This window comes from Macaca mulatta, chromosome X, assembly GCF_049350105.2.
Source record: "Macaca mulatta isolate MMU2019108-1 chromosome X, T2T-MMU8v2.0, whole genome shotgun sequence".
Lineage (NCBI taxonomy): Eukaryota > Metazoa > Chordata > Mammalia > Primates > Cercopithecidae > Macaca > Macaca mulatta.
In genome coordinates, this window is record NC_133426.1 from 116,939,716 (window position 1) to 116,967,508 (window position 27,793).

Consider the following 27,793-nt stretch of genomic DNA (forward strand, 5'->3'; position numbering starts at 1 on the left):
AGATGGAGTCTCGCCCTGTCGCCCAAGCTGGAGATCTTGGCTCACTGCAACGTCGACCTCCCGGGTTTAAGCGATTCTCCTGCCTTAGCGTCCTAAGTAGCTGGGACTACAGGCACATGCCACCATGCTTGGCTAATTTTTGTATTTTTAGTAGAGATGGGGTTTCACCATGTTGGCCAGACTGGTCTCAAACTCCTGACCTCAAATGATCCGCCCACCTCGGCCTCCCAAAGTGCTGGGTTTACAGGCGAGAGCAACCTTGCCTGACCTGAATTGAAGTTTAAATGGCTATGTGTGGTTAGTGGCTATTATATTGGACAACATAGCTCTCAAAGGTTGGTGACTGGCACTGTGGGGCCCTCCTGAAAGAGGAATCTGTGGATTTTTCTGGCACTAATCTGTACGGTTACCCCATTTGGGGTTCAGCAGCCTAAGTGGAGGAGCAGGACGTCTGGCTGGAGGGATCCATCCAATGTTGAGATTTTGTGTAAGTAGGGTCAGTATTATTGAAAATCTAGAAAGTAAGGGATGTTTGGGTGGTACTAGAAAGTTTTGGTAATCCTGCAACACACTATATTGCTTTCAGGTTTCTGACCAAGGACAGGTCACCCAAGGACCAATAGCAGAATGGCAGACAGAGCAGCACTTTATTATTAGCTGAGCAGGCACCCAGGACCTTTAGTGCAGGGCTTCTCTGGCAGGCTGGGCGAGAGCTTGCAGCTTTGTTCTCAACATCTAGGTGAGCTTCCCACTCTGTACCTAGAGAATATAATGTGGCTACATGTGTAACGCAGGCCCCCCCTTACTTTCCACCCTATCAAAGGCATTGAGAAGCTAGAGTAGAGAGGAAGGTGAAGAGGCCTAGCTATGCAAAGAGACAAGATTCTGCTGAGATGTGCACGACGAAATACACATGCTGCCCATTACAAAGCTAGGCTACCCGGTTTCAAATACTGGTTCTCCTCCTTACTGCTGTGTGACTTTGGCCAAGTTCCGTTACCTTCCCCTGCTTCAGTTTTCTCATCTGTAAAATAAAAATAATAATAGTGCTTTCTCACATGGTTGTCATGAGCATTAAATGACTTAATGTATTAATATATAAAGCGCTTATAACAGTCCTTGTCGTGTAATGGTGGCATGTAAGTTGTTTGCTATTATTAGTATGGTTTCAGCTTGCCAGTACACTGTGGCCCTGCCTACTAATCTAATAAAATGTGTTTTGCGCAGTTTCTTAGGTTCTCACCTTTAGTAAGCCACCCTTTGGGGATGATGTAGTGAGGGGAGGGGATAGGTAGAAGTGTGGGGAGAGGGGGATGAAGAGTTCTCCTTCCCACCAGGGAGTTGAGAGTGCTGGTGTCAGAGTTTGAGGCCATGGAGTCCAAGCTGGTGTGGAAGAAAGGCTAGAAGAGAGCTGGGGAACAAGGAGTAATTCTATGGAGGGAGGTAAGGAGCATCAAGGGATCACAGGTCACGAGGAGGTCTAGGGGCACGTGCATAGTAGGAATAAGGATATGAAACCACGGAGGCTGTGGTCAGATGATCCCAGCAGAGGTGGGGAAGTTCAACGTGATAACAGAAGGCAGGTTGTGGTTAGTGCGGTTGAGTAGACCAGTACAGTTGAGGAGGTTCAGGAGGCCACGAGGTTAGGGTATTGGAAGAGGTGCCTGCATGGATGTTAAAATCACCCAGAATGCCATCAGGAAAAGGTGTAATGTATAAAAGAAGGTGGTAAGCTAAGTGACACTGATCTGAGGTGAATCCAATGACCTGGAGGCCAACAACAGGTGACAGTGACAAAGAGGAGGAACTGAATCTTGAAAGAGAACATGGCAAGAGTAAACATCTAGAAGCAATAATGGGGGGCTAGAGGAATCTTCAACTTCCCTCCCCCCACAAAAGATTGCTGCAGGAATAGAAGGATTAAAAAAGAACAGCCTTCTCAGAGCTGTTAGTGGAAGAAATCACATGCTCAATGGACAGCCAGGGTTCCTTAGGGTGAGAAGGTGCAAGGGACATTCTGGGGAAAGGTGGCAGGTCTAGACAGATTGGTTGATCATGAACACCCCTGGCCAGTGGTGGTGGTGGGCCTCCAGAGGTTCTAGTGGATGGGTTGGGAGGAAGTCAGCCACAAGGTGGTTGGAGAAAAGGGCCCACACAGCTTTAGGCCCACAGCTTGGTCCTGCCTACAGGGCTGGTGACACAACTCAGGAGTTCCCCTTCGAGAACTCCCCTTTCTTCATCCTTGTGATGTGTTTTGATTGGTTGGTTGTGGTGGTTTTCATTTTGGCAGCAGTTCTTAACCTGGGGTTCACAAATAGGATCTTAAGGGGTTCATTAACTTGAATGGGGGAAAGTGCCATCTTTATTTTCCCTGACCTCTAGCAGAAATGTAGCACATGAACGCAGGCAACAAGCACCAGTGGTGTTAGCCCTACCTGCGTCTTTGTTGTCAGTAGCAATCATAGATGGCTTCCTATCACATTACAGTAGTAGCGGCCATCTCAGGGCAGTGTTTATGCTCATCTGCTTTGAAAGTGATGGTAGTTATTAGGCCTGCTGCTAGATCTTGTGATTAAATGTATTTATAAAGAAACATAATTAGTATATTACAAAATTTTAAAAGTATTTTGGTGACTATGTTTTAATATAATTGAATTCCTTCGCCTTTTATTTTATGCATTTCAAACATTGTTCTGAGAAGGAGTCCTTTGGTCTCCCCAGGCTGCTGGGGTGCAGGGGATCGGGTGGAGGGCCTGCTTCAAGGCTGCTGGGAAATCCCTTTCTATTTCACTAGAGGGAGCTCTTGTTTCAGAATTGGTGAGCAGTGACCCTCAGGCTTGACACCCAGTAATAAGGTTGTTTTGTTTTGTTTTCTGTTTTGAGATAGAGTCTTGCTCTGTCACCCAGGCTGGAGTGCAGTGGTGTGATCTTGGCTCACTGCAGCCTCCACCTCCTGGGTTCAAGGGATTCTCATGCCTCAGCCTCCTGAGTAGCTAGGATTACAGGCATGCGTCACCATGCTAATTGTTGTAATTTTAGTAGAGGTGGGGTTTCACCATGTTGCCAAGGCTGGCCTTGAATCCCGAAGTGCTGGGATTACAGGCGTGAGCCACCGTGCCTGCCTGAGAAGGCTGTTTTGCAGGCAATTCAGATATCTTTGGAGGACATTTCAGGAAACTGGAGTTAAGAACCTCAGTGTTGTTTGTTCTAGGCAGGCCACCTCTCTGTCGAGTGGGCTTTCAGCTCATCTTCTGGAGGATGAGGATTGGACCTCCTGTGCTAGTTACTTTCTGGGACCAGTTAAAGTGGAAGCACTTTGGCCAATGGCAGCTCAAAAACTGGCCCCAAGGACATGCTGACCTCAGTATCCAGGTTGAGTTTCCTGTTTCTCCTCCATACCAGTGAGCCCATTGCCCCTTCCATCTAGCTAGTGTTAGGATGTTGGAGAAGTTCCTCTCTTCCATGAGGCTTCCCTGCTCCACTATACTAGTCAGGTAAGGGCAGGTGAAAGTATAGGAACTCTGGTAAATCCTGAAGGCTCCTAAAGGGTTAGTGGGTGCGGGAGGAACTGAGGGATTTGACTGATTGGCCAAGGGCTGAGCGTTGTGCAACAGGTGGATAGGTGAGTTTCTGAAGACCACTGGATTGTCCCTGCTGAGGAAGAAGTGATTGATGCTCAGGAGTCCTTTGTGGGAGCAAATGGTTAAGAGTTTTCTGCCTTAATTTTATCACCTTCCAGGACACACTGTTCCTCACACCTGGCCAGACTGTGTCCCCTTCACTGGCAGCTTTTCCCAGGTCTCTTGGTTCATCTCCCAGCTCCAGGATTCCCTCTAAGTCAGTGTTTCTCCTATATTGTTGGAGGATCCAAGCATCAGGATCATCCTGAAGTGCTTGTTACTAAAGTGGAGATTCCAGGGCCCACTCAGACTCCCCGAATTCAACTCTATGGGGCCGGGCACAGGAAGCTGCATTTTCCACAGCTTCCCTAGGATAGTTGTTTTCAAAGTGTGGTCCCTGGATTAGCAGTATCTGCCTAACCAGGGAACCTGTTATTAATGAAAATTCTCAGATTCCAGATTCCAGGCCTCACCCTAGACCTACTAGAAACTCTAATCAGAAACTCTGAAGTAGGGCCCAGCAAGCTGGATTTTAAGAAGCCCTCCTAGAGATTCTGATTTTGACCCACACTCAAGTTTGAGAGCCACCGCCCTAGCAGATTCTGATACAGAATGAGTTGAAACCTTATTGTCTCAGATGATCCAAGAGTTGGTTCCCCCTTGTGTAAAGCTCAGCAGGAGACACAGCCAAGGCCACACAGCAGCTTGGTAAGAGTAGAAGCTGGGACCTGGGTCCTTGGACTTCAGTACATATTCTGCTAGGTCAGGTCCACCTATTGGATTCTTTGCCAGTTCAGGGTCCTCATCCTGTATACTACTGTCAGGGGGCTGCCTGTCTGATCCTCATGGATGAAGGTGGGTCTTTAAGTTGCCTTAGCCACAGGCTGGGTGGCCAGTCAACCCCAACTAGGCTCTTTGAGAGTGAAGCATGGCCTGGGTAGACTCTCCAGCCCCTTAGGATGGGAGGTTGACAAGATGGACCTTCCATGTGAACACCTAACCCAGGACATCCTCCACTTCCAAGTACAGTAAACAGAATAGAGGATAGGTTCTTTTGGTCAAATGCCTGGATGAGGGGAAACCTGACTTGAGCCGACACTCAGTGGTAAGAATGGGGATCAGATATTCATGATTATCTTGGGATTGTGCCATGCTGAGATATCTTTTAGGCAGCCACAGATTACAAAGGCTAAAAATGGAGGTATCTCATTTAAAGAGTACCAAAGATGGGAATACATTGTCAGGAACCAAACTTGTCATTCTCTTCCCTATCCCCAAACCTGCACCTTCTCCAATGTTACCCATCCTTTTCAGTGATACCATCACCTATTCGTTATCCGGGCCAAAAATCTAAAGCCAATCATTGGTCTATACTCCTGTCCCTGCCCCCATCCAATCAGTGACCGCATCCTATTAATTTGACCTCCTGATCATTTCTTAAATTTATTTCCACTACTCCAACTTTACGTCAGGTCAGATCATCCCTGACTTTGTTTATTGCAACAGCCATCTAACTGGTTTCCCTGCCTCTAGTCTCACCCTGTTTTGTTCTAAGGGCACGTAGGATGAGGCCTGAGAATTGGCCATTGGATTTAGTAATGAAAAAGTCATTTGTGACCTTAATGGGAGCTGTTTTGGTGGAGGGAGGGAAGCCTGATAAGAGTGAGTTTAAGAGGGAACAGTAAGAGAGAGGAATTATAGGTAGGGAGTATACCAGTGCTGTCCAATAAAAACATGTGAGGCACATACCTAATTTCAAATGTTCCAGAAGTTGCATTAAAAGCAGGTAAGAGAACCAGGTGAAATTAATTTTAATAATAGAGCTTACTTAACCCAGTATATCCAGTATTTTATCATTCCAGTATAATCAATATAAAAATTATCACCAGGATATTTTGCTGGATTTCCTTTGAAATCCAGTGCACATTTTGTAATAACAGCACATCTCAGTTCAAACTAACCACATTTCAAGTGCCCGCCAGCTGCATGTGACTAGTAACTACCATATTGGACAGAACCGGCATAGACAATTATTTCAAGGAATTCAGCTATAAAGGGGAGCAGAGGAGTGAGTTAGTGGCCAGATGGGGAAGTGAGGTCAAGTGTTGACTTGTTGGTTTTAGAACGGGAGCTATTACAGTACTTTTCGTTTATACACTAATGGACTTAATCCAGTAGAGAGGAAGAACTTGTTTACGTAAGATGACGAAACAGCGACTGGAGTGATGCTGTTGAGTAGGTGAGAGGGGATGGAACCTGGATACAAATAGAAATTCTGGCCTTGGCTAGGACACAGGGCAGTTCATCTGTGGTGACGGGGAGCGGGGGAGTGAAGGAAGAGCATATTGGGCACTGATGCAGATAGATGGGTAAATGTGATTGTGGGAGCTTATGGAAGTTTTTGTCTGATTCTTTTTTTTCTCCGTGAAGTGGGAAGCAAGGTTAATATCTGAGAGTGATAATGGGATAGAAGTATTAAAGATGTGAGAAGAGAGAAAGTATTAAATTGTGGCCTAGGAGCAAGACAGAGTAAATGGACTAGGGAAATACAGTATGATTGCCTGGCAACGTGAAAGATGCACTTGAGGTTTGTGATCACGAATTTGAAATGAGAACAGTCAGCGCTGTTGTTTTTCTCTAGTACATTCAGCTGTGAGGGACAAGCAAGGCAGAGGAGGAGCTTTGAATTCAACCAGGGCTGGGTTTTCTTTCCAGCTGAGTACAATAATGAGAGGAACAATGGAGTCGAAGGTGTATGCAAGGAATAATTAAAACCATGGGCCATGGAATTTAAGGACAGAAAAGGGAGCCATGAGGGACAGTAAAAAGATCGTAGGACCAATGGATCACAGACTCCAGTGGGGTCAAAGAAGTGTTGGGGTCATCGTTATTGGGAGTGAGCCGGAAAGATAGAAGTGGTGGTTGAAGTGGGAATGCTTGACTTGGAGATTAGGGAGGAGCTACAGATGCACATAATTATAAGATCTCAGGCACAACCATGACAATGAGTGGCTGAGATGTGGTAAAGGGCAGTGTCATTGAAAACAAGAGGCCAAGGAACTGACAGATCAGGATGCTGAAGGATGCATCTAGATGCATGTTGAAATTAACAAGAAATCTGATGGGTGGTAGTGAGCCAGGTACTAAAGGAATGAGGGCCATGACCCATATGTCTGTAGATGACTGTGAAAGGGAAGGATAGCGTACAGTACAGTATGGTAGTGGTGGGATTTTAGGGAGAAGGGAGGACCACCCATCTGGGACTGCAATGAAAAGAATGAAGTTATTCACTCTACCTACATGGGCCAAAGGAGAAAAATCAGTCACTACTTTAGAGGGCCACAGATGAAGCAGGCAAGGAGAGGTAGGTTGGGTAAGAACAAAAGGGTGAAGGGAACATTCAGAGAAGAGATTGAGAACATAGGAACTGAGCTAATGATTTATCTGTGATTTTTGCCTATCCTGTTCCCTTTTCCTGGAATTTCCTTCCTTACCTTGTACACATAGAAAATTCTTCTTCATCTTTCCTCATCCTGCTCCTACACTGCTACTTTCCTGAAACTGCTATTGCGAAGGTTACTAACTAGTGAGCGGCATGTAGCCAAACCCAGTGGAAGTGCTTGTCTTTACTGTACCCCTATAGAGAAGTGTGTTCCCAATGGAATTTTCTGTGGTGATGGGAATACTCTTATCTCTGCACTGTCCAATATGGTGGCCACTAGGCACATGTGACTGCTGAGTACATGAAATGTGGCTGATGTGACTGAGGAACCAAAGTTTTAATTCTGCTTAATTTTAATTCATTGAAATGTAATTAGCCACATGTGGCAAGTGGCTACCTTATTTATTCGTCAGTGCAAGTAATAGAGCGCTTAACGCTATTGATCCTTTCTTTCTTGAAACTTAATGTTCTCTTGACTTCCAGCACACCTCTCTCCTAGTTTTTTTGATTTTTTTTTTTAATTGCCTCTTTAATTTTGTCTTCAATCTTGACTTCTCATGGATCTTTCTCCTTCTGCTAGCCACTTAACTGTTGCTATATTCCAGGCTTCCTCCTTGATCCTTTTATGACATTTTGTGGACTCTCATTGATCTTATCCATACCCCAAGCCCTGTTTCCAGGCCATCTCCCTCTCCCGAGTGCTAGACCTGGACATAACAGCCTATTGGAGACATCTGCTGGCATAGCGGATAGGCATTCAGTGCTGGCATGCTCCAACCTGAGCTCATCTCTTCCCTAAATTACCTCCTCTCAGTTACTGAAGTCATAGACCTGGAAGTTACTCTAGATGTCTCCTTCCTGTCTGACAAACTGCCAAGTCCTCTATGCCACTGCAGCAGCATTTGAACTTGTCTTCAGTCTTGTCCCTCTCCAGTCCATTGTCCACATTGCTGCCAGAGCAGTCTAGGTAGCTGAAACATACATTTGACCTTTTTATTCTCCTTGTTAAAACCTTTCAGTGGCTTCTCATTGTATATAAGATAAAGGCCAAGTTACCAGCATGGCAAACAAGGCTCTTCATGACCCAGCCTCACCTGCCTGTTTTTCCAGCTTCATCTCCTGTCCCTTCTCACAAAGTTCTCTCCTTTCTAGTAACGCAGAACTGCTTGTAATTGCACACAAACAGCATGCTGTTTCATGTCTCCACACCTTTTCTCAGGCTATAACCTCTGCCTGGAGTTTACCCTCCTTCCTTCAAGGCCCTACCCCAACCCCTTCTGGTTCTGCAAAGCTCACCTCAACTGTCATCTTCTCCAGCTACTTTTCTTCAGTGTCTCTGTTACTTAATGCACTTACCTTACTACACCATTGCATCATTCACTTGTAAACACAGGTAGTTCTCAAGAGCAGAGACTATCTTTGCCTCCTTCTTTCCACTGTCTGGCATGGAGTCTTACTCCCAATGTGGACTCTGTAGATGTTGAGTGAATAGGTACCATGAATAAGTGAGTGAGTTGAAGGAAGCCGGAAGAAGATTGGAGAGGGGGATGCCACACTGCCCAGTCTCATCTCCTTGGTATAAGTCCTTCATTGGTGGGATTATAGGATGAGAAAAGGGGCCCCTGGGAGGCCTGTGGGGATCAGTCTTGGCTGCTGCTGGTGCAATTGACTTCTTTCCCAGGACTCATAAAACTCGCTTCTGGCCGAAATCGATTTTAGAAAAAGCTATTATCTAGGTTTCCCCCTACCTTTACAGCCGACATGCTTCTCTCTTCCTGGGATATAAGATGCTAGCAAAAAAAGGTCACATTTTTTCTTAAAGTAGGAAAAGGTTTTTTATATGTTTAATTTTTTGAAAGTGCTGAAGTTTCTGTTTTCTTTTAGAAGAAAACTGATTTTTCACTGGGATTTTCTCAAGGGCCACATGCAGGTATACGGAAAAGAGAATGATATGTGTTTGCATACAATTTGCATATATCCGTGTAGACTGGATCATCTGTTCTCAGAGTACTTTCTTTTTTTATTTTTTTCAAAAAAAAAATTGAATACTTGATCAACTTTTCAATGGAAAGAATCAATAACAGGGAAAGGCAGTGGAAACCACAGTGGAAGTCCCCCTTCATAGAGATCACCTCTTTAGAAGAGTCCCCATCCTCTTCTAGTCTTTTGTAAGATTTTGGATGGTTGTGGTTGCCATGATAAAAAATAGCAGCAGCCATCTGCATGCCAGGATAGCTGTCGTGTATACTTTTATCTCTCTTTTTCCACTCACCAGCCCTTAGAGGTAAATGTTACCCTCAGCCCACCAACAGGAAAACAGGCTTAGAGGGGCAGCAAAATTTGCCCAAGGTCACTCCTGTGGGTAGTGGCAGAGCCATGATTCAAACCCAAGGCTATCTGGCCCCAAGGCCTTTGTTTTTAAACTACTAAGCTGTATTTTCTGCCATTTGTGTACTGCTTGGTGTTTTGTCTTTTGTCCTTGCCATTACCAGGCATAGACAGACACATAGTTTGGCTGTCATTTGAATGGTAGTGGACTCTGTTGCACAATGTTGACGTACCATATTATGTAAACATCTCCCTACTTGGTTTGTTTCCAGTTTCTCAATATTATAGATAGTACAGGTGTAAATATCTTTGCACAAATTAGGGTGGTTTGTTGGAGTTTTTAGGTATTTGATGTGGTCCACAAAGTAGTATTTTTGAGCCAAAGATTTATAATTTTATGATTCTCCAGGAAGTCTATACCATTAATTCACCCAAGCAGTGATTACTTTTGGAGTGCCCACTGTGTACCAGGTGCTGGATGTGAAGAGGTAATTCAGAAACAGCCTCTCTCTCAGAGAACTAACAGTCTGGTATGGGATGGATGATGTGGCACAGAATGAATGCTACTGAAGTGGGGGTTTAGGCAAGGGGCAGTGAGAGCACTGAGAAACAGTCCCCTGGTAGTATCTGTGAGTGTTCCTTTCCCTTTGCAGCACTGGGCAAGACAGGGGAGGAGCATGATAACAGGGCTGGCTACAGAGCTGCCTCCTGGCTGAGGACATCCCCACCAACACCCACGGGCTTTCCTGCAGCCGCCACCTCGCTGCCCATGTGCCACTAGGGGGCGCCGAGCAGAGAGGATGGTGGGAGGGGGCACCCAGGACAACAGGACTGGGGGCTCCAGCGGAGGAGCGGCAGCCTAAGCACTCGTCTGTCCTCCAGGCCTCCTCTTCCCCTGTATGCCCACCGCAGCCAGGGTGACAACACGGTGCCCAGTCCACACTCATTCAGCAGACAGGAATGTGTGCATGCCTTAAGGGCATAGCTCAGTGCGTTTTCATGCACGCACCAAGCACTGTGCTGGATGCTAGGAATGCAGAAGTGGCCTGACGTGGTGCTTGACCCTGAGTTGTACTTGGTCTAGAGGGTTGGACAGACAAGGGAAGAGACAATCCAACTTGTGTGCTGGAGGTCTTCACAAGTGGCAACAGGAGCATTGAGCTCCCTAGTGAGTCCCCTGGCAGTATGTGAGAGTTCATTTCTCCAGTCCTCCACTCTTAGGACTTTGACTGTGACATTGCCCATCGTCCAACCTGGAATTTCTCCATCTATAAAATGGAAGGAATGATATCTATGTCTGCAAAGGGCCTTCTGACTCAGATATGCCTTGAGCCTAAAGCAAGCCTGAGCTTCTTCCACAGAAGAGCCCCCATCCCTGGTCCCCACTTTAGTCACTGAAGAAAGTCTCCTTTCTCTTCTCCCCCACATGCTCTCCTTACATGGTTTTCCTTGGCATTCTGCCTCTGGCCTTTTCCTTCTCTCTTTCTACGTATGTTCCCATGACTTCAGTTACCACTGTGTACTGATGACACCTACATCTCCATGCTCGCCCCCATCTTCTTCACTGAGTTCGTGACTCATATAACAATGAAAATAATCAGCATTTGCTAAATCCCAGATACAATACTGTAATTACGGTATATTATCTCATCTCATCTGTCCAACAATATTGTGAATTAGGCAGTGCCACCCCATTTTATAGGTGAGTAGAACCAAGTTCAAGAGATGCTGAGACTTTCCCAAGGCCCCAAAGTTGATAAATGATGGGGCCAGGATTTGCAAACCTCTACCTATTGAGCTCCACTGCCCACGCTCTTATCCATCACACTATATGTCCTAGAGTACAGGCAGCCGCCAAAGACCTATTTCCACTTGGATATTTCACATACGCCTCAATTTCATGTCTAAACTTGGCCTCATCATTTCCCTTCTGTACCAATCTGCCTTTTCCTCTCTTCTCCATTGCAATAAATGGCACCATCAACCCAGTGATACCCCAGCCAGAACCCTGGGAGTCTTCCAGGATCCTTCCTCTCCCTTACCAACCCCCATCTCCCCAACAATCTTCTCCAATCTTCTTCCACATCACGGTGATTTTTCCCCCACTCTCCTCCAACCTCGCTGCTGTTGCTTTCCAAGGCCATTGATCCTGTTCTCTTTTTGGGCTCCTGCAGCAATCTTCTTGCCAGCCTCCCTGCCTCGACTCTGTCTGCTTGAGTCCATCCCCTGCACACCAGCGAGGGCAATCCTTTGCAAACACACATGTGATCACCGCACCTTACTGCTTCAAAACTTCGACTGCTTTCTGTGACTCCACAGCAGAGCTCAAAGCTGGCCACCCATGGGCTGAAATCCATCCAGAAGACATGTTTTGCTTGGTCCAAAATGTTCTTAAAACATTTTGAATTAGTCGCCAACATTGGAAAATCAGGAAATTTCACATAAAAGTTCATATATATTGGCTTCTCTTGCAAAAGTGAAAAAAACTGGTAACTCTGGGTCCACATCCCTTCAGGGCAGTGATTGGATGGAGCTGAGTGGTGGTTGCCCTCTTTAGAAGGGGTGTGGGCTTTTCAGTTTGACAGTCTCCAGCATCCCCTAGCGTCTCTTAGGCCCCGGTCACACCCCTGCTTCCAATTGTCTGCCTGAGAGTTGGGGCATTTGAGCTCGTGACCCTGGTGCATGGGATGAAGCCCAAATCCCTCAGCATGGCTTCTTGGGTCCTATGTGTCCCAGCCTGGAGCAGACCAGCCCTGCCAACCTCTGAGTCTAGTACCTGCTAACTGCCCCATTACACTCTCCCCTATGGTCCCAAGAAACTGTTATCCATAGTTCTCTGAATTGCCCCACTCTTGTCTGCCTCCATGCAAGCTTATGCTTTGGAATTCCTAGGCCCCTCAACACCTATTTGTCCTTCTGGGCTTTGCACCAATACTTGCTCTACCAAGAAGCATTCCTTGTGCCCCTGGCTGAGTTTTGTTTTCCCATAACAGGTGGCGCAGACCTCAGTCATCCCACCAGCTACCCTATGTTGTAGTTGTTGACTGTGAGTCTGCAATTGCAGGGAACCTGCCTTCTTTATCTTCCTGTCCTCAAAGCTTTGCACAGGACTTGGAATACACAGGGTGCCTTATAACTGTTGAATGAATGGATGAATCAGTGAAAGACTGACTTGGGAAAATAATAGTCTAGGATGTGATGTCACCCCTAATTGCTTGGGGTGGGGGTTCCAGGTCTTTCACTCTTCTGCATTCCCCACTCTGAGTTCCCACTCAGAGTGATACCCACAACATCATATAAACCATGCCCCCATTCTCCAAGCTCTGGAATACATCCAGCCCTACTGGGATGGTACTTTTTAGCAATGATAGAGGTAAAATACGTCATTTTTGGTATCCCTGGGGGAGAGTTGGCACATTCTTCAGTTATTTGAATGATAATGATGATAATGCCAGCATTTAACACTCACTGAGCACTTACATTGTACCAGACCCTGAACTAAGAGCTCTCAGTATATTGTTTCATTTATTCCTCCAACACTAAGAAGTAGGTAGTACTATTGTCCCCATTTTATAGGCAAGTAAACTGAGATATGAGGATTTTAAACAACTTTTCACATGGCCCGTAAGCGGTAGAGTCAAGATTTGAACTCAAATCTAACTTCAAAGTTAACATTCTCAATCACTACAGCATACTTCCTCAATGACATTTCTCTTTAGAAACATGAGGAAATAAATACAGGAATGAAGGCTATACAATTATCTATACAGTAAGATTGCAAATATTAATTTAGAAAAGAAAGAAAAGAAAATCCTGAGGCATAGAGAAAATGACCAAAGAGACAAACTCGTGAAAATTTTCTTTAATGAGTACATACCACTTTCATGATTAAAAAAAGTCCTCTCTTTGTAGTGACCCCGGAAACAAGTGGCAGGACAGAGGGCAGGAAGGGGCTGGGTTGAGTACCCAGCTAATCAGCGGGGCTGTCTCTTGAGTAGTTGACACTGATCAGTAGAAGGAACAGTCATCAGGCAGCAGCTGTGACCTCAGTAGCTGCACCCTCATGGTGCAAAGGTGAAGTGGGTCACTATTCCTGCCATCTCACTATCTCCCCTCTTCCTCCAGGTGCTTACACTCCAGAGCCCCTCAGCAGTTTCCGGTGGGCTCTTCTCTCAACTGGCCTCATGTTCTTTTATCACTTCAGCGTCTTGCAGATCCTCGGCCTGGTAAGTTTGGTTATATCCCCCTCTATCCCCTCTGTTTGCAGTTCTCCATAAATCTCGATAATCCTGGTTGGCGCTGGCGTATCACTTTGTTTTGAAAATACAAGATGCTAAAGGCCAGGATGTCAGATTGTTGTGTCTGGATTGCTGATTTATGATCTACAGCCTTGGCCTCTCCAAAGAGTTTTCTGAGTCTTTCAGTAATGACTGTTTCTTTCATCCCTGGGGAGGCAAGGATGCCTTTCACTCATGGCCACTTGGGTCGGAAACAATGAGCTGCAACTGGAAAGTGGTTTGTTGTGGACCCCATGGGGAGGCAGGACTCTAACCCTGGCCCTTGGCCTGGGGGAGTCTTCTGACGTTGGGTCCATCCTGGTCCCTTTCATAGGCCCTGAAGGCTGGGCTATTCCCTGAGCTTCATGGCCAGTGGAAGTGTGGTGTTGGGGAAATCCTATGGCATTCTGGGGTGTTTAGAACTTCCTGGAGTCATGAAGAATGGTTGGACTCAGTAGCTGAGTTATCCAGAGCCCAAAATTGCTGAGTGTAAGAGTGTATATCAGTGGCAAAATGAGTAGGAAGAGCTCAGGGCTGGAGCTGGGGGTCAGGAGACCCAAGTTCAAGTCCTGGCTCTGCCACTGCTCTGAATGAGTCACCTCATCCTTGAGGGCAGAGAGTTCTCCACCTCTCTGTGACATGGTATAAAAGCCCCAACTTCCCTGAGAGGTGGTGAGGACTCGTGTTTAATGTGAACAGGCTTGAAGGGCTTTGGAAGGCAGGTGCCGCGACCGTCCTTGGGGCAGGTGTGGCATGTCTGGTTTTGTGTGCAAGCGGCAGTAATGTAGCATTGGCCATGTGGAGCCTCGCGTGACCTAGCATGACTAGGGCGTGTAACCGATGTCCCCAACACCTTTGTAGAAGCAATCACTTTCTCTTCCTCATTTTGGTGGTGTATGGCTCTGCTCTGGTTTGCTGGGGGCTTAGTCTGAGCTCCTTGCCAACAGTGTGAATGCTTCCCGCGCTCTCAGGAGGAAGCCATACGAAGTTCACACCCTTACCACTCGCTGCTCTCCACTGGGACCCAGATTCCAGGGGCATCGGTGTGCTCATGTCACTCTACATACCATGCTCAGGCAACGCTGCCTACAAGGAGGGCAACCCTCACCCCATTCCTCAACGTAAACCCCCATCCATCTTTCATGAGTCCATTCAGGTACTACTTCTGTCATGAAATCTTCTCTGAGGACTCAGCCCCCATACTGTATGCTCCTCAGACCTCCTCATGGTGTATAAAGCTGGGTGAGCCCTGTCTGGTTTGGGGTCAGATGTAGTAAACCTTTGACCACCCCCACCTGATTGATTGCCGGTTACGTGGAGGCAGGGACCACGCTGTGGGCTGTACTTTTAGCCTGCAACACCTCTCCGGGGACCAGGCACATAGTAGATGCTCAGGAATGGCAACAAGTTCTGGGCCCAACCGGAAGGCAAGACCGTGAGCAAAACTGAACAGCTTTTCCACTGGACAGCCCTCCCCCATCACCTCCAGAGGCCTCTAGCCTTGACTCACTCAGAAAACCGAGGGGAGAGAAGAAATCCCTTTATAAACAGGTGGGGATTGGTCAATCCCTCCTTGTCCAGTCCCCCATTAGGTAGAGATGGCCGAACTGGCAGAAGCCAGAGAAAGCCTAAGGATGGTGAACGCTCACTCTACCTCCCTTGTCCCTGCAGGTCACCGAAGTGAATTTGAACAACATGCTGTGTCCGGCCATCTCAGACCCATTCTACGGCCCCTGGTATCGCATCTGGGCCTCGGGACACCAGACTCTCATGACCATGACCCACGGGAAGCTGGTCATCCTGTTCTCATACATGGCTGGGCCCTTGTGTAAATATCTGCTGGATTTGCTCCGGCTTCCAGCCAAGAAAATAGACTGAAGGTGCTTTTTTTTTTTTTTTTTTTTTTTTTTCTCCCTGAGGAAGCAAGTCGTGACTTGACTTGGAGAACACCCAGTTCTTGATGAAATCATGGGAGAGGGCAGTAGGATGTTTGGTGTATTTCTTTTTCCTCCTTTCTGTCCCTTTCTTCTACCACTCTTCCTTCCCCAGCTCTTCCCCCTAGGATGTCTCCTTGAGCCTGGGGTGTAGTGCTGGGCGCTGGATTTTCCTCCTTCCCTTTGGCTCTCTCTCTGCTCCTAGTGGCCTTACATGGGGAGATTGCAGTGAGCGGCTGTTTCACTCTGCTTGTCGGTGCTTTAACAACAGCTGGTTGAGGAGAAAGGGAACAACAAGTAGTAGTAGTTCTTTTGGCATCGAAGCAATGAGATTGCGTTGTGTTTCATTTCTCCACTGCCAGGGACCTCCAGGCTTATGCTGGCGTCCCATTTAGTCTCCAGCACAGCTCTTACCACAGGGAACTGAGGCCTTGTTTCTATACCAGCGGCAAGCCCAGAGCCGAGGGATTTCACAGCTCACGGTCAAGACAGAACCAGCCAGATTCTGGTCACTGGTGTCCCATGACTCAAAGTAAGCAGCCAACCAGCACTCCCTCCAGGATGCTGCCTGGGATGGGAGGTGAGAGCACCACGCAGCCCGAGGGCTAGATTGCATTGAGAGGGTTGGAGACCTGTTGCAATGACAAATCCAAAGTGAAGAGGGTCAAGATATATACAGTACTAGGCCGGACCCTGTGTAAATTCTGCCTGTGAGAGTTGAGAACTGATGCATATCCCAATCAGAAGTGAGCACAGAAAACTGTGATTTGAATCATACACTCTGTTTTAGGTAAATGCTGATAATAGATATGATTTTAATCTTGAGTGCCCCTTAAATGTGTTCCCTCTCCCTCCCTCCCCTTCCCCCTCTCTCCCACTCTCCCTCTCTCCCTCTCTCCCTCTCTCAGGCAGCTTCAGGGAAGAATGAGCTGGAATTGGCTGGTTGATTGGTTTTTGAGTTTGGAGAATCCTTGCATCAGGGCCCATTTCTGGAAGACCCTGTAGATCTGTGTCTTGGTTTTACAGGGAATGTCAGCATCCTGGGTTTGAGCAGCTATAGCTCTTGCCACTGTTGTTTCCCTAGGGCCAGGTTTCTGCAGTGTACCCAGAGTCAGTGCTGAATCGTTTAATGTGGGGGACATCACCTCCTCCTCATCCTGTCTACCCCAGAATCTTATGTCTAGATTGAAAGGGGGCTGCCAAGGAATTCGGTCCTCGTGGGTGGAGGTTCAGGTGCTCCACAAGGAGAAACTTTCGTTGAATGACTTCAGCTCAGTTATGCACAGACCTCGAGCAGGCAGGAAGTGGCTGGGCATTGCTGACTCTTCATTGACTCCCACTAGGAACAGATTTGCTTAAGAACAGAAAAGATCATTTGGTGACTTTGTCTGGTGAGCCTCCCTTCCCCTCTCCAACTCTGGGCAATGCAGTTGACCTAGGCCGGTTCCAGTATTTCTAGTTTGACCATGTTCAACTACATTGAGCTTCGGTGCCTCAGTGGTCATAATTTTAGCAAATGGACCTATGGGAAGCCACCCTGGGAGGGACGGTCATTCTGCAGAGGCCTGAGGCATTGAGGCTATCAATCCCCAGGGCTTGGGGAGCAGGAGGGGAGAACACCAAGTGCTCTTACTCTCCTGAGCTCCTTTTGATGTGTAAGCTTTGTTTTTGCCCTCTTTGAAGGCAGGGCCAAGCTTTTCTTAGTGCCTCTCACCCTCCAGTGGCCCTCCAGTGGAGGCGCTTCTTGAATGGCTGCATTGGCCCTGCCCACCATCCAACTGCTACATGTAGGAATTGCTGATGAGGAAATGCACAACGCCTCAGTGCCCCTTGGCCTCTTTACAAAAGGAGAAGTTGGAAGGGGATTGTGGGAGGAGCCCCTGGGGGCCTGGCCTGTCCTCCACCAGGACTTGGAGTTGCTGCCAGCAGAGGACCTGTGCCTCAGCTGAGAACTAGCTGCGGAATGTCATAGGGGTGTGCCTGTGTGCGTCCTCTGCTCCTCGTTTCTGTGGCATGGCACAGGTTGCCTGGTTGCTCGAGCTTTCCCCATGTTGGCATGCTTGCCTTCGCTCTGTCTACAGCTTAGCACCCCATTCTGGAGGGCACTTTCTGGTGCTTGGAAGGAGAGAAGAAAGCAAAAGCCACATACTTGGCATGGCCAAGCCAGAGACAGATCCGCCTGTCAGGGGAAGGAAGAAGTAAAAGGGGCATGCAGGGCTTTGGGGGGCCAGATTGGCTCAGAAACATGTAGGTCAAAAGAACAGAGGGGGCCCAGTCTATAGGCTTCACAGGGAGCCATGGCCTGTATTTGGGGCACTGGGGAGCAGCAAGCATCTGAACTGGTCTGGATCTCACTCTTATCTTGGGCCAAGCCAACGTGGAGAGAAGCAACCCAAGCAGACTCCTGGCAGCCTGCCTTACAGGGTAGCCCGCCTTATAGGGTAGCTCTCATATCTGCGCAGTGCCGGCCCTCTACTGCCCCGGCTTTGGTACAGGACTGAGGGAGAAGCCGGAGCTTGCACAGCCAGTGGCCAGTGGGGCTGTCTTCCCAGCTCCTCCTCAGGGCTTTCCTGTCAGTGCCAAGCCAGTTCCCCAGCCAGGTTTCCATGTGTCATTTGCCAGTGTGTGGGAGCTCTGCGCGTGTGTGAGGGTGTTTGTAGAAGAGGGCAGTTTCCTTTCAAATGGCCTCAGGAAGGGAAAAGAGTGCTCCCTTCAGCCCCCAGGTAGCCTTGGCCAGGGATATGGGCCGAGGAGAACAGTCTGTGGAGCTGGCCAACTTGTGGCATCCACTCGAAATAGCAGAGACCCAGTCACGCCCACTTCCAGTCCTCCCTGCCCTCAGTATTTGGTTTTGTACACCAAAGATGATCTGGCCCATCTTCCTCCCAGAGACACAACAGTAACACGTTCCTCTGTCAGCCTGTGAAGGCATGCAGGGTTCTGAAGCCACAGACTCAGTCTCCCCAAGTCAGCAATCTCTTTCTCTCTCTCTCCTCAAACTTCATCGCATTCATAGAAGCTGCTTGCAGGGTCGCCGGGCTAACCAGGGTGATCGGCGAACTTTACCGTACAGTACCTCAGTCTAGCTGTCAGATCATCCCTTTTGCTGTAGCCTCTGTTGGGGTTTTTATATTTGTGATCATTGGTAATTCGGTGTCTTATGAAGTGGGCACAGCTCCCCACAGAGAGCAAGTTGTCAGCAGGTCTCTGTGCACTGGTGTTGGGGCAGGGCAGTGCCCTGGGGGTGAGCGAGGTGGCTCAGGGCAGACGGGCCCTGTTCCCCCCTCCCTCTGCCAAAAAGACTTCCTTGGATTTGTAGACATTGACCCAGAGTCATCTGTCCCCTCCTGAAGAGAATTTTCTTACTGGTTTCTACTGAAGGGGAGGTAGGGGAGGAGGAAAAAAGGACCATGTGTGATGCTGTTAGACAAGACACTGATGCTGATTATGCAGGGTCTCCTGCAGGCCCTTGTGGGCTCCTTGGCAAGGCCCCAGGCTGGGAAGGAGCTTCCCCCACAGCCCATCCTGCCCGCACTGTGGTGGGTAGAGTCAATGACAGGGAGGCAGCCCTCCTATTGTGTATATAGAGTGGGCTGATTTGGGCTCAGGAAAACCTAGTCGCTTGTTGCTCTTGTCTGTGACATTTTTGTACACTGGTTTGCTACTCATGGCAAGAAACAGACAAAACCCCATGAAAAACAAAACAAAACAAAAGTCATTTCAAACAAAGCTGTTGTTTTCAAAACTCTTTCTTTTGGTGTCCATTTTGTGTTCTATTTTAAAGAATCTTTCATTTATATTGGTATTACTGTAGTGAAGAGAATATGATAGGCTGATCTGTAATGGTTTCTGCCAGGAGCTTAGCAAATGCCTCTGCCCCTCTTCCCCTACCCCTGTCCTTCCTCAATTCCCAGCTGGGATTGCTATGCACTGGGCAGACCCCTCACTGTCTCCCCTGAACCCCCACACAGTGGCTGCCCTTAGAACCAGTCTTTATACTCTCCCTAAACAGCAGCAGGCTGAGGATTTTTGTCAGGCTGGCTCTTGAGTGCTCTGTGCCCCCACCAGTTTGCTCACCTCTTGGGGCATTTTGTAATATGTTTTCTCTGTCTTGTAAAACCTTTTGATTGTACCGAAATGGTTTCTGCAGTCGCCTTTGGAAATAAATAGTCATTAATTTGTGTACTTAGCATTCTGAATTTTAGTCTCAGGTGTTTCTGTTGTTGAAGATCCTTGAATGAAAAGGAACCCTCACCATGGGGCTTACTGTTATAATGTTTCTTAATTTACTGTTATTAAAAGATATATGAGAACCCAGGAGTCCTGGCCTTGCTTCCCAGAACCCTCTCAGAAGGCCCTCTGCTTTGAAAAATAGACAAAAGGGGCCTCTGGCCCTCTGTGCTGTGGAAGACCCTCAAAGGACAGCTGGGCTGTCTCAGCACACCTTTGTCCTGGGAGCTGTGTGGCTGGTTGGCCTTGAATTCCCACACATTGCCTACTTCTGCCAGGGACCCAGCAGGCCATTTGCTCTTAGCAGAGGGCTTGTCTGCCAGGCACATTTGCTGGGCTCTCTGGGACCCAAAGTGCACTGGGCTAGGCTGGAGGACTGAGCTGGAGGAGGCAAACACATTCAGGCCCACTCAACCCAAATTTCCTGAGGGTCAGCTCTGCACCAGCACTTCTCAGCACAGTCCTGCACCCAGCATGGGCTGGACCATGAACGAGATAGCCTTACCCTTTGGAAGCAGACCTGCTTTTCCAAGGCTACCTGCTGAGCAGCCCATGATGACTGTGATCGGCCCTTTTACACAGGACAGAGGCCCTGTTCAGTTGGAGAGGTAGCCAGATAGGGAGGGGTAGCAGAGCTGAAAGGCACAGGAAGAAAGGGGGCCAGATATGGCGAACGGGAAGGACAGAAAGAGGCTGGTGGAGAGGAGGTGAGGAGAGTTGGTTCGTGTTCTTCCCCATGTGTTCTTTTTCAGGAAGAGAGCTAAAAAAGACAGTGACCTAAGCCATTGCCATCCCTACCCTGGGCAGTCTTTGTACAGCTAGCCAGACCTGGCAGCCAGTGCAGGTGGATCTCCTCATTTGCCAGTGGTTGGGCACCCAGGCTATGAATGAGGCAGGGACTTGCAATCGTGGACTAGAAGATTAGCAGCCTAGAAAAGTCACTTATCTTGCTGCCTCAGGTTCTTTATCAGCAAAGTAGTAGCTCCAACTGCTTGCCAGGCATGGGGCTAAATCCCTCCCGTTACCTCTTAGAATCCCCATCAAAGTACAATTAGCTGACTGGCAATGCTGTCCTTGTATGGTAGGGAGAAACTGAGAACATGGAGGCTCACTCATAAATGGAGGAGCTGGAGTTGGAAACTGGTTTTGTTAGACCCCAGAACTCACATGCTCTCCACTCTCCACCAGCTTCCACTGCCTTTCCAGTGTGCTGGCATTGCTGGGTAGACCCTTGCCCAGGGGCCCCCGGTCCTTATAGAAGTGGAAAGAGAGCCGGGCAGTGGTGTGGAAGATGAGAGAGGAAGAGGAGGCCCACAAGTACAGAAAGCAGAGGAATCATGGCCTGTCAGCAGCAGCCTCAAAGCAGAGCTGAAAGGCACAGGAAGAAAGGGGGCCAGGCAAAGGGGAAGGATGGAAAGAGGCTGGTGGAGAGGAGGTGAGGAGAGTTGGTTCGTGTCCTTTCCCCATGTGTTCCTTTTTAGGAAGAGAGCTAAAAAAGACAATGACACAGGCCATTGCCATCCCTACCCTGGGCAGTGCATCTGCCCCTACCACCATGCCCAAACCCACTCTAGTCTGTATTCCCTCCTGCAGGCCACAGTCTTTTCAAATGCAAATCTGCATCACTTCCCTGGGCCCGTCACTCTAGAATATAAAGCCCAGGCTCTTTCATGTAACACACAAGCCCTGGGCTCTGTAAGCATCTTCAGCCACATCTCCTCCACCCCACACTCCCAAAAGAAGCATGCACAGAGACCCTTCACTCCGGTGGGACCGTGCTCCGCTTTGGCATGCCACCATTTCCCAGGTCCTTGCCATTTGTTTCCTTTGTGCTGTTTTCTCAGCTCCCCACTCTCCCGTTTCATCCTAAGGCCTCCACACGAAGGTTAGCTCCTCTTTGCAGTCTTCCCCAAGCCCCAGGCTACATTAGGTGCTGGTCCACTTTGCTCCTACAGCACCTGGTACTAACTCTGGCCACCATTTGCGCCCCCCCCCCCCCCCCACGTGATTCATTACTGGTCTTTCTCCCTCTGTAGACGTTAAGCTCCTTGAGGGCCAGGTGGGATCTGATTCATCCTCCAGCCCCTGGTCCAGGATCCGTTCCGTAAGAAAGTGCTCAGTCAACAAGGATCTTCCAGCTGAGTGCTAAAATATGGTAGGGGGCACCACTGTTCTCTGATGGAGAACCCTAGGCTTCATAAGCCATGCCCATCCCATGAATTCTCCTGGATGGGGCTGGGATGCCTTTGTTTGCCCAGGCACCTCAAGCTCCTTGCCGAGGGGCCCCATCCTGCTTCTCTGCAGGGCTCTGTATAGTTGGTGTCCTGGATAAGGAGGCAGTATTGTGAGGGAAAAGCTCTAAGACCAACGGCAACTGTTCCACCTGACTCTTCCCTGGACCTCTGGGCAAGGTGTCCAACTGCTTTTCCATATCCTCCATAGCTGTTCTTCACCACCAGGGTCACCCCTTCCTTCCCTGGAGGCACACAGAGTTGGTGTTTGCATGGCAAAAGCCCCACCAGCCCATGGAATGTGTCATCCACCCCCGATGGGTAGGGAGCAGCTTGAGATGGTTACAGCCTGATCCCCCGAGGAGCTTTTGCCTTGTCCTGGTTTGCCAATGCCAGTGGAGGGACAGAAATACACCGATGTCAGTCTGACAAATGCAATGATTTAATCAAAGGATGTGTGCTTTGCTAACCTTGGCAACAGGCAAGGCCGACGTAGTCGAAAGTCAAGGACTCTGTCACTGCCTGAACCCACCCTCCCCACAGTCAGCACTCTGCCCAGCATCCGAATTGCACACCTGGGATGTCTGAGCTGTTGGGCAAAGGGGTTTAAGAGCCAGGGAGGCAGTAGGGAGAGGCTTCTCCTGTGGCTACTGGATGCCCTCCACAGCTGACTTCTTAACTTTTAATAACTCCTGCATCCCAGCCAGCCGGTAATCTCTGCATTTCACACCGAGGCAGGTCTTTGCAATGGGGGTGGATGCTTCCTTGACACATCTCTGCTAGGAAACAGGGCCAGTAGCATGAGTCACAGAGCTGTTCTCCTGTCCAACAACCTATTCTCAGCCCCACCACTGCTCCAGCCAGCAGGCCTCTCTGCTCCCTTCCACACTTCCCCTCTCCATCCAAGGGGCTTGCCCAGGTGATGCCAACCTGCCATTGTTGTCCCTTCGCTATACTCAGGAGGCTCATGCTTTTTGGTCTTGCATTTTTAGAAAGACCTCGGGCTCGCTAGTATTCTGCCCCCTGAGAACAGAGGGACCTTCCTGTGCATTCCAAGACATACACTCAGATTTCTAGCGTGTCGGAGCTGATAAGATGCCTCTAGTACAGTGGATCGTTGATTTTGTTGCACATTTATCACCTGGGGAGCTTTAAAAATCTCAGTGCCCAGGCCTCACCCAAGCTTATAGTTCAAAGCAAACTTCTTTTGCTTTCAAGTCTCCAGGCAGGTTCTGAGTCATCTCTTTGACCTGATCATCTATAGCAGTGCCTTTTAAAAAAATGAAATATTTAAGATATACCAAAGGTATGAAGAATAATAACTGAATCCCGCTTAAAAAAAGAACATTACCAATCCAGTTGAAGCCCCCTTGCTCCAGAGGTTTACAGATTCTTCCTCAGCACCTCAGGGATGCTGGGAGAAGTCACCTCCGGCAGCAGGGGATGCATGGCAGTGGAGTGGGCGGTGCTCTGGCCTTTCCCCTGGCTTCACCCAGAACAACTCCAATTTTATTCTGTTTTGTATATTGAGGTTTTGTAAATAACTTTGTTGGGAAAAGGACCTAAAAGTTACTTATTTACAACCTCAGTAGTTATGTCTCTCTCCTTTGCCTTAATAATAGTTGTTGTCCTGTAGTAGTCAAACCAGCCTTGTAGCAGGACTGAGCAGGCAGGGCCCGCTGTCCCAGTTCTTCCCTTTCAGGTCCCGAGTGCCCTTGGCAAAGTCATACCTTTCCTGAACTCCATTTGCAAAATAGTAATAAATACCCTTGTCTAGCTTACCCCACAGGACATCTATGAGGAATCCAGTGAGGTCAATGGGTGTGAGAGGGCTCTATAAAGTTCTGTCCAGTGGAAGGTGTTCCTATTTCCAGACAGTTTGGTTACTATGCTTGTTCTCAGAGCACAGAGGTTAGCTGGGGTTTTGACTGCACTCATACCCAATCTGCCTTAATGTGCCCTGTGGGGTTGTGGTCTGTGGTGTGTTTGTGAGTGGGTGTTTGTGTGTAGGACAGGTGATACCTCAGTTTATTTCATGGACTCTAAGACACATTTTTTTTTTTTGCATTTTAACATCATTAAAATTGGAATGCATCTTAAAATCAGTGGCATGACAGTTTAATCAGCAACTTTCTTCTTTTTCAGCAGTATATAAAATAACAGACATCTTATAATCTAAGGCATATTAGAATCAATGAAATACTGTAATTGTTAACTTAGATTCCTCTTCCTCTTCCCCCATGAAAGTCACCTTCTTGCTAGAGAAAACCGTTTTGGAAAAATGTACAGACTTTTAGCTTACAGCCTCATTCTAACACTCCTCTTTTTCTTCCCTGCCAGCATCCACCCAGGCCAGGCAAACTTTCTGCTTCTTGACCAGAAGGGGACCCACTTTGTTGAGCTCTCTCTTGAGACAGATGGTTTGCGGGACATGAGAGGGAAGAGGCAGAGTATACCTGCATAAGGAAGCCCACTGTGCCAAATGACAGGGAAGGAGTCAGACAAGCTAGGCCACCCAGCCCCAATAGCTCTGGTTTCTTTCTTTCCCCAACAGCAGCCTGGCCAGACAACTCAGCCTACTTCCCTGGGGAACTCCTAGGGCTAGTCATTGCCAGAGGTGAGGTAAGCTGGCAGAAGTAGGGGTGGGGTGTGAAGCCCAACATGTCCTGAACTCCCTCGGTTAATGTGAGTCGCTGTCTGGCCCATGCAGAAGAACACACTGATTTCCCTACCTCCTCCGACAAGGTCGAAGAAGAGTCAGGTAGTAAGCCTTTCAAGGAAAAGCAGCACTTTGTCCTAGGGTACCCTGAGCCATGGGCATTTCACTGCAGTTAGGAATTGCCACCAACATCCCCTCAGTCCTGGCAGTTACTCAAATTAAACTCTGCCCTTGTAACCTTTAGGCCATCCTCTTCCAGAAGGGAAGAGGAGTGTCTGCATAGTGAGATCTAGGGATACTTGGTCACAGGAAGCCGCTTTTGGACATTTCTCCCCCAGAGAGCTTAGCAAGACATGATCAGCCTGGATTACAGCTGCCCTCATGTAACTGGGTTAAAGTGTTGGCCTACTTAGGCCCCTCCTGCAGTGGCCTCCTTCAAAGCTGATGAGGCCGATTAGGGGGCTATTTCTGAGATCTAGTCGTGTACCCAGAAGCCTGAGGGCAGTCCTCCCCTGACTAGAAAGACAATGACTAAGGCTGGACAGCCAAGGGCAGAGTGAGATTTGCCCATAGGAGAGCATTGCCGTCAGAACTCATGTATTCTTGTAAAAGAACCAAATAATATCAAGGCTAAGTCCCTGGATTTTGAACTTCAAAAACCAAACCAACCAATCAGTTTTCAGGGATAGGCCTAGTCCTACACCTTTGCCATCTTCAGAGCTAAAGAGAGGTAGCAGATCGCCAAAATAAAATCTTCAATTATAGTTGTAGTCACTAGCCTCCACTCAGTAGGTTCTGTGCATTTGAGATTGTTAACTAACCTCTGAGCCTCAGTTTGCTCATCTACAAAATGGCAATAATGATAGCATCTACTTCATAGGCTATCGTGAGGATTAAAAAGAAAAGGCACATAAGGCACTTGGCACAGTACCTGGCAGCACGTTTGTTAGATACCACCACTACCATCACCACAACCATTACCACCACCATTGTCACCATCATCATCCTCATCAAGACAACAGTGAACGGGAAAAGCTCAGTCTCTGGAGCCTGACAAACTTGGTTTGAATCCTGACTTTGCCACTTCATAGTTAGGTGGCCTCAGATAAGTGACAACTTCCTTGAACTTGAACTTGATTCTTATTCTGTAAAACGGGAAACTCATAAGGCTATTGAAAAGTGTATAACATGGTTCTCCACAGTAAGCACTCAATAAATGTTAGCTATTATAATTATTAAAAAGGAGTGGTCAAGGTCAGTGGTTGCCAGGTGTTAGGAGGATATGGAGATGAATGGGCTAAGCACAGAGGATTTCTAGGGCAATGAGACTACTATTCTGTATACTACTATAATGGCGGATACATTTCATTATGTAGTTGTCAAAACTCATAGAATATACAATACCAAAAGTGAACCCTAATGTAAACTTTGGACGTTGGATGATAACGATGTATCACTGCAGGTTCATCAGTTGTAACAAATGTGCCACTCTGATGCAGGATGTTGATAGTGGGGTAGGCTGTGTGTGTGATGGGTATATAGGAAATATAGGGGAACCCTGTATACATTTTGCTCAATTTTGCTGTGAACCTACAACTACTCTGAAAAATAAAGTCTATTTAAAATGAAAAGAAAGAAATGGGAGCAATCATGCTAGATTGTTATAAACTTAGGATGTTAGCTATAATCCCCATGATAACCACTAAGAAAATAACTAAAATAGAAGAGGAAATGAAGTGGGAATCAAGTGGATATTACAAAAAAAATACATCAAACACAAAAGAACGCAGTATAGGAGGAACTGAGGAACAAAAAAAGATATATAGCACAATGGCACAAGTCCTTTATTATCAGTAATCACTTTGAATGTAAATGGATTAAGCTCACCAATTAAAAGACAGACTCTGGCAGAATGGATTAAAAAACAACATGATCCAATTATGTGCTACTGACAAGACACTCAGTTTAGACCCAAAGATACAGGGGTTGAAAGTGAAAGGATTAAAATAGATACTCTATCCAAATAGTAACCACAAGAGAGCTGAGATGGTTACACTAATATTAGACAAAATAGAGTTTAAGTAAAAAATTGTCATAAAAAATGAAGAAGGAAATTTTTACTGATAAAGGGTTAATTCATAAAGAAGATATAACAATGATAAACAAGTATGCACCAAACAACAGAGCTCCAAAATATATGAAGTGAACACTGATGGAATTAAAAACAAATAGTAGACAATTCTACAATAATATTTGGAGACCTCTGTATGCCACATTAAATAATGGATAGAACAACTAGACAGAAGATCAGTAAGGAAATAGTTTCAACAACACTATAAACCAACTAGATCCAATAAACATACAGAACACTATACCCCACAACAGCACAATACACATTCTTCTCAAATGTACATGGGATATTCTCCAGGTTAGAGCATATATTAGGCCATAAAACAATTATTTTAAAACATTTTAAAATGCTGGAATTATACAAAGTATGTTTGATCAAATGGAGCAAAGCTAGAAATCAATAATGAGAAAAACTGGAGATTTTGCAAATATGTGAAAATTAAGAATATACTCTTAAAGAACCAATGAGTCAAAGAAGAAATCACTAGGGGAATTAGAAAATGCTTTTAGATGAATGAGAATGAAAATACAACTACAACAACTTATGGGATACAGTGAAAGCAGTGCCCAGAGGGAAATTTATAGCCGTAAACACGTACATTAAAAAAGAAGAAAGATCCGAAACCAATACTCTAACTTTACACCTTAAGGAACTAGAAAAAGAAAAGCAAATGAAACCTAAAGCCAGCAGAGGGAATGAAATAATAAAGATTAGAGCAGAGATAAATGAAATAGATAATAGAAGAAAAAGAGTCAATGTAACCAATAGTTGGTTGTTTGAAAGGATAACAAACCATGACCAAGTGGGATTTATTCCAGGAATTTAAGGGTGGTTTAATGTAAGAAAATCAACCAATGCGGTACACCACAGTAATAGAACAAAGTGGGGGGTGGGGTGGGGACGTGATCGTCTCAATATATGCAGAAAAACCATTTGACAAA

General features: G+C 47.1%; 2 protein-coding genes across 26 annotated transcripts in view; both read left to right on the forward strand.

Annotated features, from left to right (window-relative positions):
* Positions 1 to 27,793, forward strand: part of TMEM164 (transmembrane protein 164) — a 345,939-nt gene that overhangs the window by 163,769 nt on the left and 154,377 nt on the right. For 17 of the 25 annotated variants that reach the window (XR_003725745.2, XM_077987823.1, XM_077987818.1 and 14 more), the window contains 2 exons: positions 13,516 to 13,616; positions 15,339 to 19,914. Coding sequence is in view for 23 of the 25 variants with exons in the window: in XM_077987823.1 (XP_077843949.1) it covers positions 13,516 to 13,616; positions 15,339 to 15,545 (308 nt within the window). In the remaining 2 variants the exon portion in view is untranslated. Of the gene's footprint in view, positions 1 to 13,515; positions 13,617 to 15,338; positions 19,915 to 24,402; positions 27,467 to 27,793 lie in introns of those variants that run through there. The other 8 variants (XR_013412573.1, XM_028841783.2, XM_077987810.1 and 5 more) reach the window with 3 other exon arrangements.
* Positions 17,350 to 19,914, forward strand: LOC144338532 (uncharacterized). The gene is made up of 2 exons (XM_077988415.1): positions 17,350 to 17,537; positions 18,047 to 19,914. The coding sequence occupies exons 1-2, from the start codon at positions 17,350 to 17,352 to the stop codon at positions 18,525 to 18,527; spliced, it is 669 nt and encodes a 222-aa protein (XP_077844541.1). The 3' UTR covers positions 18,528 to 19,914.